We start from the raw sequence: 10,987 nt of genomic DNA, 5'->3' as shown, positions 1-10,987 counted from the left end.
TGAAGTGACTTAGCAGCAGCAGCAGCAAGACACACCATCTATAGGTCTGAGGGCTGCCACCACCCAGGTTCATTTCCATCACCTCCCATAGAAGAAACCCCAGCTTCCCAAAGCCCCAAACCGCCCTGGCTCAGGCACCGACACGCGAGGGCTCCTCCTGGAACCCCACCGCCCTGCCCTATGTTTCCTTGTTCAGTGGGACTAGGGGATGTCTCTTCACCTTCCTTGTGTGACTGCGGCTCCTAGACCATCACTCTAGGTGTGGGGGTGCCCTGATTCTCCCACTGTTCCCACTGATAACACAGGGCCTTCCACAGAGCGGAGGATCCATGAAGGTTTTTGGAATAAATGAACCAGTGAGCAGAGATTTCATTTATTACTATTTTATTTCTTCTACATCCTTGAATAAGCTAAGAAAATCCAAGTACATATCTTAATGTTACAGAATAGACTAAAAGTGAGAACTAAAAAGTAAACCACTTAATTTTTTTCTCTATTTTACTAAGTTCTTTCACATTTTCAAGGACATTCTTATTCTAATGCCATCTTATCTTATTACAGAGTACAAATAAAATGAAAGGTTTCCAGATTTGTCTTAAAATAGCAAAATTCTTTCTTCTAAACTGAAAAAAAAACAAATGCTAAATGTGCCAATGTCATGCATAAACCTAGATTTTGAGAATAACAGACTTTCTAGTTGAGTAACTACATTTTAAAATGCCAAAAAATAAAAGAAGATCAAGTTCTAAGTCACCCCAGTGGAAGAGAAACACAAAGATGCTATTTACTACGATTCCCTTGCCCCTAGTCTGTCCCTCTACTAGTTAGATCATTGACTGCCCTCTTAAAACACAGTGAAGAATCTGCCTTGGACTTCACTCAGGGCAGAAGCTGCTAGATGGGGCACTAGAACTTTCACTGGCCACAGCACTGGTATCATCCATGGTGGCAAGTCCAGATTGGGCTCTTTCTTCCTGCTGTCTCAAAGCCTCCTCATACCACAGAGGGAAGGCTCTAGGGTCACTTCCACTGATCTTAGCCAAAAACTCCAGGAGAGTCATCTTGTAGATCTCCGAGTGGGCCCGGGGACCCCACAGAAACTCATAGCGGGCTGGATCACTGTTGGGCACCTGTCGGTACTCGAAGTACTGCTCCTGCACCAACACTCTGGTAATAAGCTCCCTGGGCTCCCCATAGATAAAGTGCTCTGTCCCATCATATACCCCCATCACATTCAGCACTTCCCACACCTTCTCCTCAGAGACACAACCACCCTCCATAAAGATCATGCTCAGGATAACTATCAGAATACCATTCTTGGGCATGGTCTCCCCATCGCTCATCAGCCCATCGCAGGTGAGGCCCAGGGTAGTGACCAGGGCATAGGAGTCGTCGCTGGGGTTCACTTCCTTCACATCCACGCCAAACGCCAGCTGCAGGCACTCCGAGGCTTCTCTGAAGATCTCAGGGAAGTGATCCTGGTAATCTTTGATAACGACATTCAGCATTTCCGCCTTTGTGGTCAGCTCCTTAGTGCGATACTTGAGGAGCAGAAACTCTACCATATCAGCCACCCTGTCATCAATCACATTTCTGGGCAGGGACTCAGCATTTGGCAGAGCCTGAGAGGTGCTCGGACTCTCCTCTTTTTGGCTGCTGGGGCTATCCCCGGATTCGCTCATTGGAGAGGCAACAGCAGTGGGAGAGAGAGAGGAACTTGGAGGGCTCTGTGAAGGACCCTGGGAAGGATCCTGGGAAGGACCCTGGGAAGGATCCTGGGAAGGACCTGGGGGCCCAGGAATAACATTAAGCTCCTCCCCTGGGGAGCTCGAGATCAGAGAATAGGAAGAGGAAGAGGAGGAGGAGGGAAATGAGGAGGAGCAGGTGGAGGATGAGGACGTATCCTCTTCCACAACTGCCAGAACGCTTTGGGCCTCACTGCCTTCCTCAAGCACGCAGCGCCGTCGCTTTGGAGCGTGAGACATGATGACTGGTTTCCGGCAACAGACAGGAGTGTGGGCAGAGGTGACAGATGGGGGACCACGGGCCTGGGGGAGAGAGAGGATGAGAGCGGCTTCAGCTGAGAAACAAATTCCGGGTGGTATGACACAGGCCACTTACAGGTCTCCTCTCGAGGGGTGCTCTTGGACGGAACAGGGGCACTCCTCCTGGGCGGCCTGTCTGCTGGCTACCGGAAGGGCAGGGGCTCCCCAGGATGCAGTCAGCCCATCCTGAGGTTCTGGGGTTCACACGGTGGGGGCATTTGAGCCTTGTGGGTTCCCCTCTGTTCTGGGATAGGGGGCCTCTGGTGCACACTCAGGGCACCCTCCTCACCTTGACTCCTGGTTCTGCCTGGACCTCCTCTGCTCTCTGACCTCAGGACACCAGCCTCAGACCTCCACCTCCTGGTTCCTGGAGCTCCTGTGACAGAAATGGAAGGGACATCTCGGGGGTAGTCCAAAGGGTGGACTCTGTGAGGTCTCCCCAGTTGTGCACTGGGAGGTCCCATCGGGGTTCCCTTGTAGTGCCCACTTTTCCTCTGGCATGGCCTGGACCTTCCCCTTTGGGGGCCTGCAGGGAAACTCAGAACAAGACCTGAGTCTGAACAGAAAGCGCTGAGAGCCCCCACATGTGGCCGCACCTGCCCAGGGATTCCCACAGGTCCTAGGCTGGGGAGATGCTCGGTTCAACTCCTCCTCACCTCCCGCCTGCCCTCCCAGCACTGACCACAGGGGAGGGAGTCTGCTCAGTCCTCTCTCGGGGTCCGGGGAGTCCACCCTCTGTGGATCTGAAGCCTCCGCCCTCTGCCCAAACACCTCACCTTCTGAGACCCTAAGCCAGAGGTCAAGAAAATGCTCACCCTGGCTCACCCCGTTCCAGGGCCTCCATGAGCCCCCACAAGGGCCAGGATCCCTGCCTCCCTATTGTGGTATAACCACCTCAGTCATTCCTCACATGGAACCTACACTCCAGGCAGGACTGGGGATTGTCCCGTCTGCCATTTTGAGACCCAGCAGCTTTCACAAGGTCTCCCGTCTCTGAGACCCCATGTCAGGAAATGCTGCATGTGGCCGTCCTGCCTGAGGACTACAAGGTCCCCTCTATTCAGGGGTCCAGCTCCCCTTAGTCCTCCCTCAGTGGTCTACCCCCCCTAGGGTCCTCCCAGGGCTGACAGCAGGGGCGGGAATCTGGGGTCCTCACCTTGACCTCTGGTAGGACCTGGGTTCTGTCCTCTCCCTACCTGAGGCCCGGTTCCTCACACCAAGTCCCCAGTCTCTCTGAGACCCACATGTCAGGAAGTCAGAAAGGCCTAATGCGCTCTTCTCACCTCAGGGGCTCCCAGCGCCGACAACAGGGTCGGGGATCTGTGGGCTTCCATCAGTCCTCCCTCGGGGTCCCCTCAGTCCTCCCTCAGGACCTTACCTTGTCTCCAGGCAGCACCCGGGATTCTCTCCTCAACCCAACTGAAGCCCCGTCTTTTATACCAGTTCCCCAGTCTCTCCAAGCCCCGGATGTCAGGAACTCCGCCCCCTGTGCCAGGTCCCCAGTCTGAGACTGGCTGTCAGGAAGCCCGCCCCCTCCAGGTCCTCAGTCTGAGACCCGGATGTCAGGAAGTTAGACCGTGTCTGTGGGCTCATTCTACTCCTGGGCTGCCCAGGGCCGACAACAGGAATGGGCTTCTCTCAGGTCTCCTCTGTCTGGGGTCCAGGGTCCCCTCAGTCCTCCCTCGGGGGCTTCAGCTTGACTCTCAGCAGAACCTAAGATCCTCCCCTCTGCCCATCTGAGGCCCCGGTCTCTCTGAGACTCAGATGTGAAAGTCAGGACTTGCTGCCAAGGTGCCTATCCCCCCCACATAGGCCTCCCAGGGCCAGGAATTTGGAGGGTCTCCTCTGTTTGGGGCCCAGAGTCCCCTCAGTCCTTGCTTAGGGTCCTCACCTTGACTCTCAGCAGGACATGGGATTCTCTTCTCCGCCCTGCTGAGCCCCCACCCCGTATACCAGGTCCCTGGTCTTTCTGAGACCTGGATGTCAGAAATGGATGATGCATGTGGTCATCCCACCCCAAGGTCCCTCAGGGTCTTCCTTCAGGTCCTTACTTACCTTCATGTCTGTCAAGGCCTGGGACTCCTCCATCTGCTGATTGAAGGATGCACACCCAAAACCAAACCAACCCTATTTCAGTATCCCAAGGCAAAGTGATGTAATACTAAATCCAGTCAGATGCCTGCGCTGACCGCACCACATCTGTTGGCGGATTCCCTCTGTTCTGGAGTCTAGTGTCCCCTCAGTCCTCCCTGAGGGTCCTCACCTCAAATACTGACAGTTCCTGGGTCCTCTCCTCTGCTTACCTGAGTCCAGCCCTGTCAGCTCGATGTCTTTCCTTCTTTTAGACCATTTCACCCAGCAGAATACAGAGGCCACCGTATCAGGCTACAGCTTGTTGGGGCCTCCATACACTGATAGCAGGGGCAGGGTGGAGCTGACCTCTGTTCTGAGGTTCAAGGTGCCTCCAGTCTTTCCTCAGGGTCCTTGTCTTGACTCCTGGCAGGTTCTGGAACTCCTTTCTTTGCTGATCTGAAGACATATCCCTCTATCCAAGCCTCACTTCCCTGAGACATTCATTTTCTACTTCCCCAGAAGGAAGTCAGAGGCTTCCATGTCTCTCTGACTTGGCACCTATGGGGGCTGACTGCAGGGACAGGGTAAAGCTGGGACCCCTCTCTTCCAGTCTGGGAGATTCCTTCATTGTTCCTTCAATATCCTCACCTTGACTTGTGACAGGGCCTGAGACTCTTTCCTCTTGTGAGCCTGTCCCCTTCCAGCCAAGGCTCTCACCTCTCTGATGACCCCCAGGGCATATCGAGGGAGGCTCACAGTCTGACAGCTCTGCCAGGGATCTCCCACAGCTGTTATCAGGAGTAGAGCTGGATTATCTGGACCTTCTGGGAGGATGCCCCGGCTCAGTCCTCACTTCTGAGGTCCTGGGTCCTTGATGAAATCCTGGCTGGGAGAGGCTCCTCACTGTCAGCTCCAAGCATTTGTCCAGCTGCATCCCTTGTAGAGAATGATTCTGCAACACGAACTAGTTTCTAGATAGGGAGCTGCAGTGCCCATGAGCATGGGGGAGAGTCAGAGAAAAAGCAACCTTTTCAATGGAATCTCTTGACCAGCCAGCCAGACTTCAGAAACATTTTGTTCTAAAAGATTCATTTTCTGCACAGAAGAGGCTGAGCAGCAGCATTTGGGGAGGTCCTGCTCATTTGAAATTATCTAACATTTCATAGTTCAGAGAACTGATTTTCATTTTCTTAACCCTCATTCCTAGTATATTCAAAAAACATATACATCTCTGCCAAGTGTATGTTTAGAATACATATAAAATTTCATGAAAGAATACCTACACTTATTGTGTGTGGATCGCTTTAATAGCTCCTATTCTATAATATCTCCAGTCCATTCTTTATCTTTTGTTTGGGAACACGTGTATACCCGTGGCGGATTCATGTTGATGTATGGCAAAACCAATACAATATTGTAAAGTAATTAGCCTCTAATTAAAATAAATAAACTTAAATTAAAAATATTATTTTGGAAAGGCCAGTCCTCAGTCTTGTCAAAAGTTCAGAAGTAACAGGAGTAGAAACAATGAATGGCTAAAGTAATAATTAGTAATAGTTTATTTTGCCCATGCCAAAAAGACAGTTTGAACACAGAGCATTCAAACCAAACATGGAATGAGGCTCAGGGGTATATCGTTATAAAGCTGCTTATACTGTGGGAAGGCAGTGACTATTCTCACAGTGGTTGGTTATAATATTTGAATTTCTTAAATGATAGGGAATTGGTTAGTGATTACCTCATATCAATTTGGGGAAACAACTGAAGTTTTGCTGATGATTTCCAGAGGCATAAGCAAGAAATGACCCAGATCAAGTTAGCCTTGCAATAAAACCTAAATTAAGCTTTGTTTGTATGACTAAATTGGTTTTGTCTGCTCAGGGAGTTTTTCAAGGCTAGTCTCTGTTTTTGATTGTAACAGACTAAAATGGTTTCAGGTGGTCATTAGCACAGGCTTTGGGGTCCTACAACCTCAGTCATCTCATCTTTCCAGCTGTCCTGTTACTATCCCAGAGCTAATGGTATCTGTGGTTAGAGGGCCTGCCTCTGGTTTGTGCAATGAAATAGGTCAGAAATTTAAAATCTTTTTCTCCTTACCCGTCCTGCCATCTGCATCTCTGTGGCCTACAGCCCTTCTGCAACTTCCCCACTGCGCCCACCCTGCAAAACACAAGAACCAGCTCCCCACAGTCATCAGTCTTCCCTAGGGATTTCTCGTGTTTTGTTGTTTAGCTTTTGTTGTTGATTCCCCCACCCCCACCTCCTTTCTATAGTTATTGAGAGTTGATTTGGGGAGTGGAAGTCAGTGGTCTGAACCTGATGGTCGTCTTGGCATTTACAGGTAAGGCACTAAACCTATAAATAATTTAAGGAGAATTAATATCTTTGTAATAATGCTGTTCCTCATTAATGAATATGTTTTACTGCTTTATTTATTTGGGACTTTTAGCTGAATCTATCAGAAAGCTTTTATGTTTGCCTCCATTAATGTCTTGTACATGTCTTTTAAGATTCTTTTTAGGTAATTTTCTTGACTTTCTTGCCATTGTGAATGAGGTATTTCCTATTTCATGTTCTAATTAGTTATTGCTTTTAGATGGCAAGGTTCTTTATTTTGCTATAATGATTTTCCATATATATTTTCCTGAAATCTCTCAATTATTCAAATACTCCACATGTTTTACAGATAACAATATTGTCACCAAATATTATCTTTCTTTTCAATATTCATACCTCTTATTTATTTCAATATTCACTGCTCTATGTGTCCCAGCGCAATTTTGAACAGTAGAGGAGAGAGCATTCATTTTTGTGTTGTCTGGCCCTGGCTTTAATGGAAATTCTAATATTTTACATATAAGTGTGTTTGCAATAGACTTTAGGAAATTGAAGTTCTATTCTAATGTTAACTTACTCTTTTTTAATCATAAACTTGTGTTGAATTTCTTTCAAAGGCTTTTTAATATACCCATTGATATGATCAAGTGTTTTTTTTCTCCTCTAACTTGTACAGGGAATTATAATTGAAAGTATTTTCTAATGTTAAATCATATTTTTATTCCTCAGACACAGCCCATTTGTTCATTTAATTCACTGCTATGTTGAATATGCTATTAAACTATTTAGACTATTTGGTGCTCTGTGAGTGAGCATGGCTTAAAGTGTTCTTTTCATGGGATGTTCTCATCTGGTTTTTGAATTGAGGAGCAATAACCTGGCAAAATGAGTTGAGTAATTGACTGTTTTTGTATGCTTTGGAGGAGTTTACATAACGTGATAATTTGTTTCTCCCTGACTATTTGGTAAAACTGGCTTCCAAAACTGCCTTGTTTTGGAACATGTGATAGTGGCTTGAGTTTTGAATACAGTTTCAGTTTGTATTGTTTGATTAAACTTTTAGGTGGTCAATTTCACTTAGGATTTCAAGTTTAATGGCATGATATTTATAATAATTTTTTATTAAAGAAATTATCAAACATACACACAAGAAAAAGAATCCATTTCTCTTTGTTATATAATGTAATGAACCCAGTATACCTGACACTCAGCATCAACACACTTCAACACAATCTGGTTCCAGTTATACCTTCACCTTCTCCCATTTCTTGCTACTGGAATAATTTGAAGCATATTCAAAACATCATACTATTTTATTTCTAAATATTTCATGTTGTTCAGTAATCCAGTCGTGTCCAACTGTTTGCAACCCCATGGACTGCAGCATGCCAGGCTTCCCTGTCCCTCACCATCTCCTAAAGTTTGCCCAATTTCATGTACATGTCAAATATTTCATGTCTTCCTAAAATATAGATTCTTTTATGTGTATATCTAATTCTTTTCAAAAAATTTAAATAAGTAATCTTCAAATGCCAGGTAGTTTTCATGTTTGCATGGCAGACATACTTTAAAAAAATTAGTTTCTTTGAATCAGTGTCCAAATAGGATCTAATCACTACAATTGTTCTTTATGTCTCAAGTCTTTTTTAAATCTGTAATTTCTTCACCTCCTACCTCTTTTTCCTTGCAATTAAATATTTTGGGGAAAAAAAAAACACAAAATTTGTGTTTTGTTTAGTTTCCAAAAGTATGGCTTTTGTTGAATGCAACATTTGTGGTGTCCCTTAACATGTTCTTCAGAACTTACTGACACTACAAGATACCCCAGGCTCATTTTGTATATTTACTGCCTTATTTCTAGAATCAGTCATTTCTCCAAAGAGCCCTCATTCTTTTTGTTGTATGTAGACAAACATTTCTTCAGTGAACAAAGGGAGACAAAATTTTTCCTTCCCCAGTTATACGTCTTATTCTTTTCTTTTCTTATTTTACTAGCTAGAACTTCCAGTACAGTGTTGAATAGGAGGCCTCAGAGGAGATATCTTTGCCTTTTTCCTGATCATAGGTGGCAAGCATTGAGGAAACTTCCTTATGTTCCTAGTTTACTGAGACCTTTTTTTTTTTATCATGCATCTGTGTTGGATTTTATCAAATACTTTCTTTGTATCAATTGATATGATAATATGATATTTTTTCTTTTGCTTGTTGATGTCATAAATTTAATTAATTGGTCTTTTAATGTTAAGCCAGACTTGTGTACCTGGAATAAATCTCACTTGGTCATGGTGTATAGTTATTTTTATACATGTTGAATTTGATTTGCTTATATTTTATTGAAGATCATTAGATCTATGTTCATGAGAGTTATGGGTCTGTAGTTTTCCTTTCTTGTAATTATCTTTTACTGGTTTTGGTGTTAGGGTAATGGTCTCACAGAATAAGTTAGGAGTATTCCTTCTGCTTTATTTTTTGGAAGACCCGTTGGAGGATTGTTGTTAATTCTTTTTAGATGCTTGGTAGAATTCGCCAGTGAAACCATATGGGCCTAATGATTTCTCTTTTTAGGAATATTAATTACTGATTTAGTTTACTTAGTAGATATAGATTTATTCAGATTACCTTTTTATCCTTGTGTGAATTTTTATAGATTATGTCACTGAAGATAATTTTAGCTAATGTATTAAATTTGTGGACATAGAGCTGTCATAATACACCTTCATTTCCTTATATTGGTCATCTGTGTCATCTAATTTTTGTTTTGTAGCCTTGCTAGAAGATTATCAATTTGTTGATCTTTTCAAATGACTACTTTTGGTTTCACTGATTTTCTATATTGTTTTCCTGTTTTTAATTTCATTGATTTTTGCAGAAATTCTTATTTCTTTTCTTCTGCTTGCCTTCAACTTAATTTGTTCTTCTTTCTCTAGACTTAAGTTGTAATCTTAGGTTTTGATTTTAGAACTTATTTTTCTAATACAGTTAGTGGTATAAATTTATCCCTAAGCACTGTTTTTTCTATATTCCACAATTTTTTATTATTACCATTTGTATCTTATTTAAAAAATTAAAACATTTATATTGGAGCTTATTCCCTGACCCAGAGATATATAGATGTATATTGTTTAATTTACAAATTAAATTCTGTTTCTTCTCCTTCTTCTGATATTCTAGTTACTTAAATATTACACCTTCTGAAATTGTCCCACAGTTTTTAGATATTCTGTTTCATTTTGGGTTTGCATTCTTTTTTTTCCATTTTAGTTTTTTCATTTAGAATTTCAATAAAATTTCAATTTAGGGAATTTCTGTTGACATTTTTAAACTTGCTTATTCTTTCCTCAGCTATGTCTAGTTTGCTGATGAGTTCACCAAAAGCTTTCTTAGTTTACGTTAGTTTATGTTTTTTCCAGCATTTCCTTTTGACTCTTTCTTAGAGTTCCCAGTCACAGCTTACATCCACTTACCCATCTGTCTTGAATATTGTCTCCTATTTCAATTATAGCCCTTGACATATAAGTCATAATTATTTTAAATTCCTTGTCTGATACTTTCAACATCTTTGTCATATCTGAGTCTGTTTCTGAGGCTTGCTTTGTCTCTTCAGACTGTATTTTTTCTTGCCCTTTAGCATGCCATGTAATTTTTTGTTGTTGTTGAAAAGCCAGACATGTTATATTAGACAATAGAACTGAAGTAAATTGGCCTTTATATTGTGAGGTTTTATGTCAGTCTGGCTAGTATTGGACCTTATGGTGTCAGGGGTTTAAAATTCACCTACACCCTTTCTTTCCCTCTTCTGTTGTTCTTGGGTTTCCCTAGGAACTGCATCTTAAATAGATTCTTGCCTTGCAGTTCTTTCAGCTATAACCTACTGTTGTTATAAAGGAGACATGTTGATGTAGAGGGAAGGGACAGGAAGAAGGCTTCTATAATATTATTGAGACAGGCCTGAGACCTGGGACCCTTTCCTGTGTTGCTGCAAAGCTTTCTGCAAAGCTTACACCTGGATATACCACTCCTCAAGCTACAAAATGCAAAGAAATTTATGGGAATTAAAACAACTGTGTCCATGCACAGTTGGGGAAAATTCTGGACCACAAGATACAAAAAGACAAAAAAAAACCCAACTACCATTTCTGAATAGCCTGAAGCAAAAATAGAGTGTCAGCAGCAAAAACAGGGTACTACACATGCCCCCCATTAAACCACCCCTGTATCCACCTGGAGTGGAGTTTCTTTAACACTGTGCTGGGATGGAAGAGGAAGGAAGTGGGTCATGGTTCAAATACCATAGACTCTCACTGTTACCAAGTGTCAGCCCTCCAGTTTGACCCCTGGACACACCCCTACCCTCACCACATATAAGGAACAAGCTTGCTCTGCTTCAGTGAGCAAGCAAGGGCATCTGTTACTTGTTTTTGCTCCCCATGCTTCAGCCGGAGCCCCAATAAAGCCTTGCTTGAATTTCTTGTCTGTCCTCTAGTCAATTTATATTGATTGGGGAAGGCCAAGAACCCTGGTCCATATCAAAA

General features: G+C 43.7%; 1 protein-coding gene and 1 long non-coding RNA gene across 7 annotated transcripts in view; one reads left to right on the top strand and one right to left on the bottom strand.

Annotated features, from left to right (window-relative positions):
• Positions 1-367: 367 nt before the first annotated feature.
• MAGEA10 (MAGE family member A10) lies at positions 368-5,125 on the bottom strand. Of its 3 annotated transcripts, XM_086388140.1 has the most exons (4): positions 3,424-3,453; positions 2,335-2,421; positions 1,313-2,048; positions 368-1,154 (listed from the first exon to the last, which is right to left on the bottom strand). In XM_086388140.1, the coding sequence occupies exons 3-4, from the start codon at positions 1,983-1,985 to the stop codon at positions 1,117-1,119; spliced, it is 711 nt and encodes a 236-aa protein (XP_086244266.1). In that variant the 5' UTR covers positions 1,986-2,048; positions 2,335-2,421; positions 3,424-3,453; the 3' UTR covers positions 368-1,116. The 3 variants fall into 3 exon arrangements, with proteins under 3 accessions (XP_086244266.1, XP_086244264.1, XP_086244263.1); XM_086388138.1 differs by lacking the exon at positions 3,424-3,453 and adding an exon at positions 4,767-5,125 and having other exon boundaries at positions 368-2,048; XM_086388137.1 differs by having other exon boundaries at positions 368-2,048.
• An 813-nt stretch (positions 5,126-5,938) lies between these two features.
• Positions 5,939-10,987, top strand: part of LOC147341146 (uncharacterized) — a 79,973-nt gene continuing 74,924 nt past the window's right edge. The window contains exon 1 of one of the 4 annotated variants that reach the window (XR_015159079.1): positions 5,939-6,459. This is a non-coding gene — a long non-coding RNA (uncharacterized LOC147341146). The remainder of the gene's footprint in view (positions 6,460-10,987) is intronic. The other 3 variants (XR_015159081.1, XR_015159080.1, XR_015159078.1) reach the window with 3 other exon arrangements.

Source organism: Bos grunniens, chromosome X (genome assembly GCF_055505025.1).
Source record: "Bos grunniens cultivar Pamir isolate PY7600 chromosome X, Bosgru_T2T1.0, whole genome shotgun sequence".
Classification (NCBI taxonomy): Eukaryota; Metazoa; Chordata; class Mammalia; order Artiodactyla; family Bovidae; genus Bos; species Bos grunniens.
The sequence above is the reverse complement of the archived record's forward strand: the minus strand, read 5'-3'. Positions and strand labels throughout refer to the sequence as shown.

Excerpts from the sequence above, each read along its gene's own strand:
- MAGEA10 (XM_086388138.1), bottom strand. The coding sequence starts at position 1,985 with ATGTCTCACGCTCCAAAGCGACGGCGCTGCGTGCTTGAGGAAGGCAGT.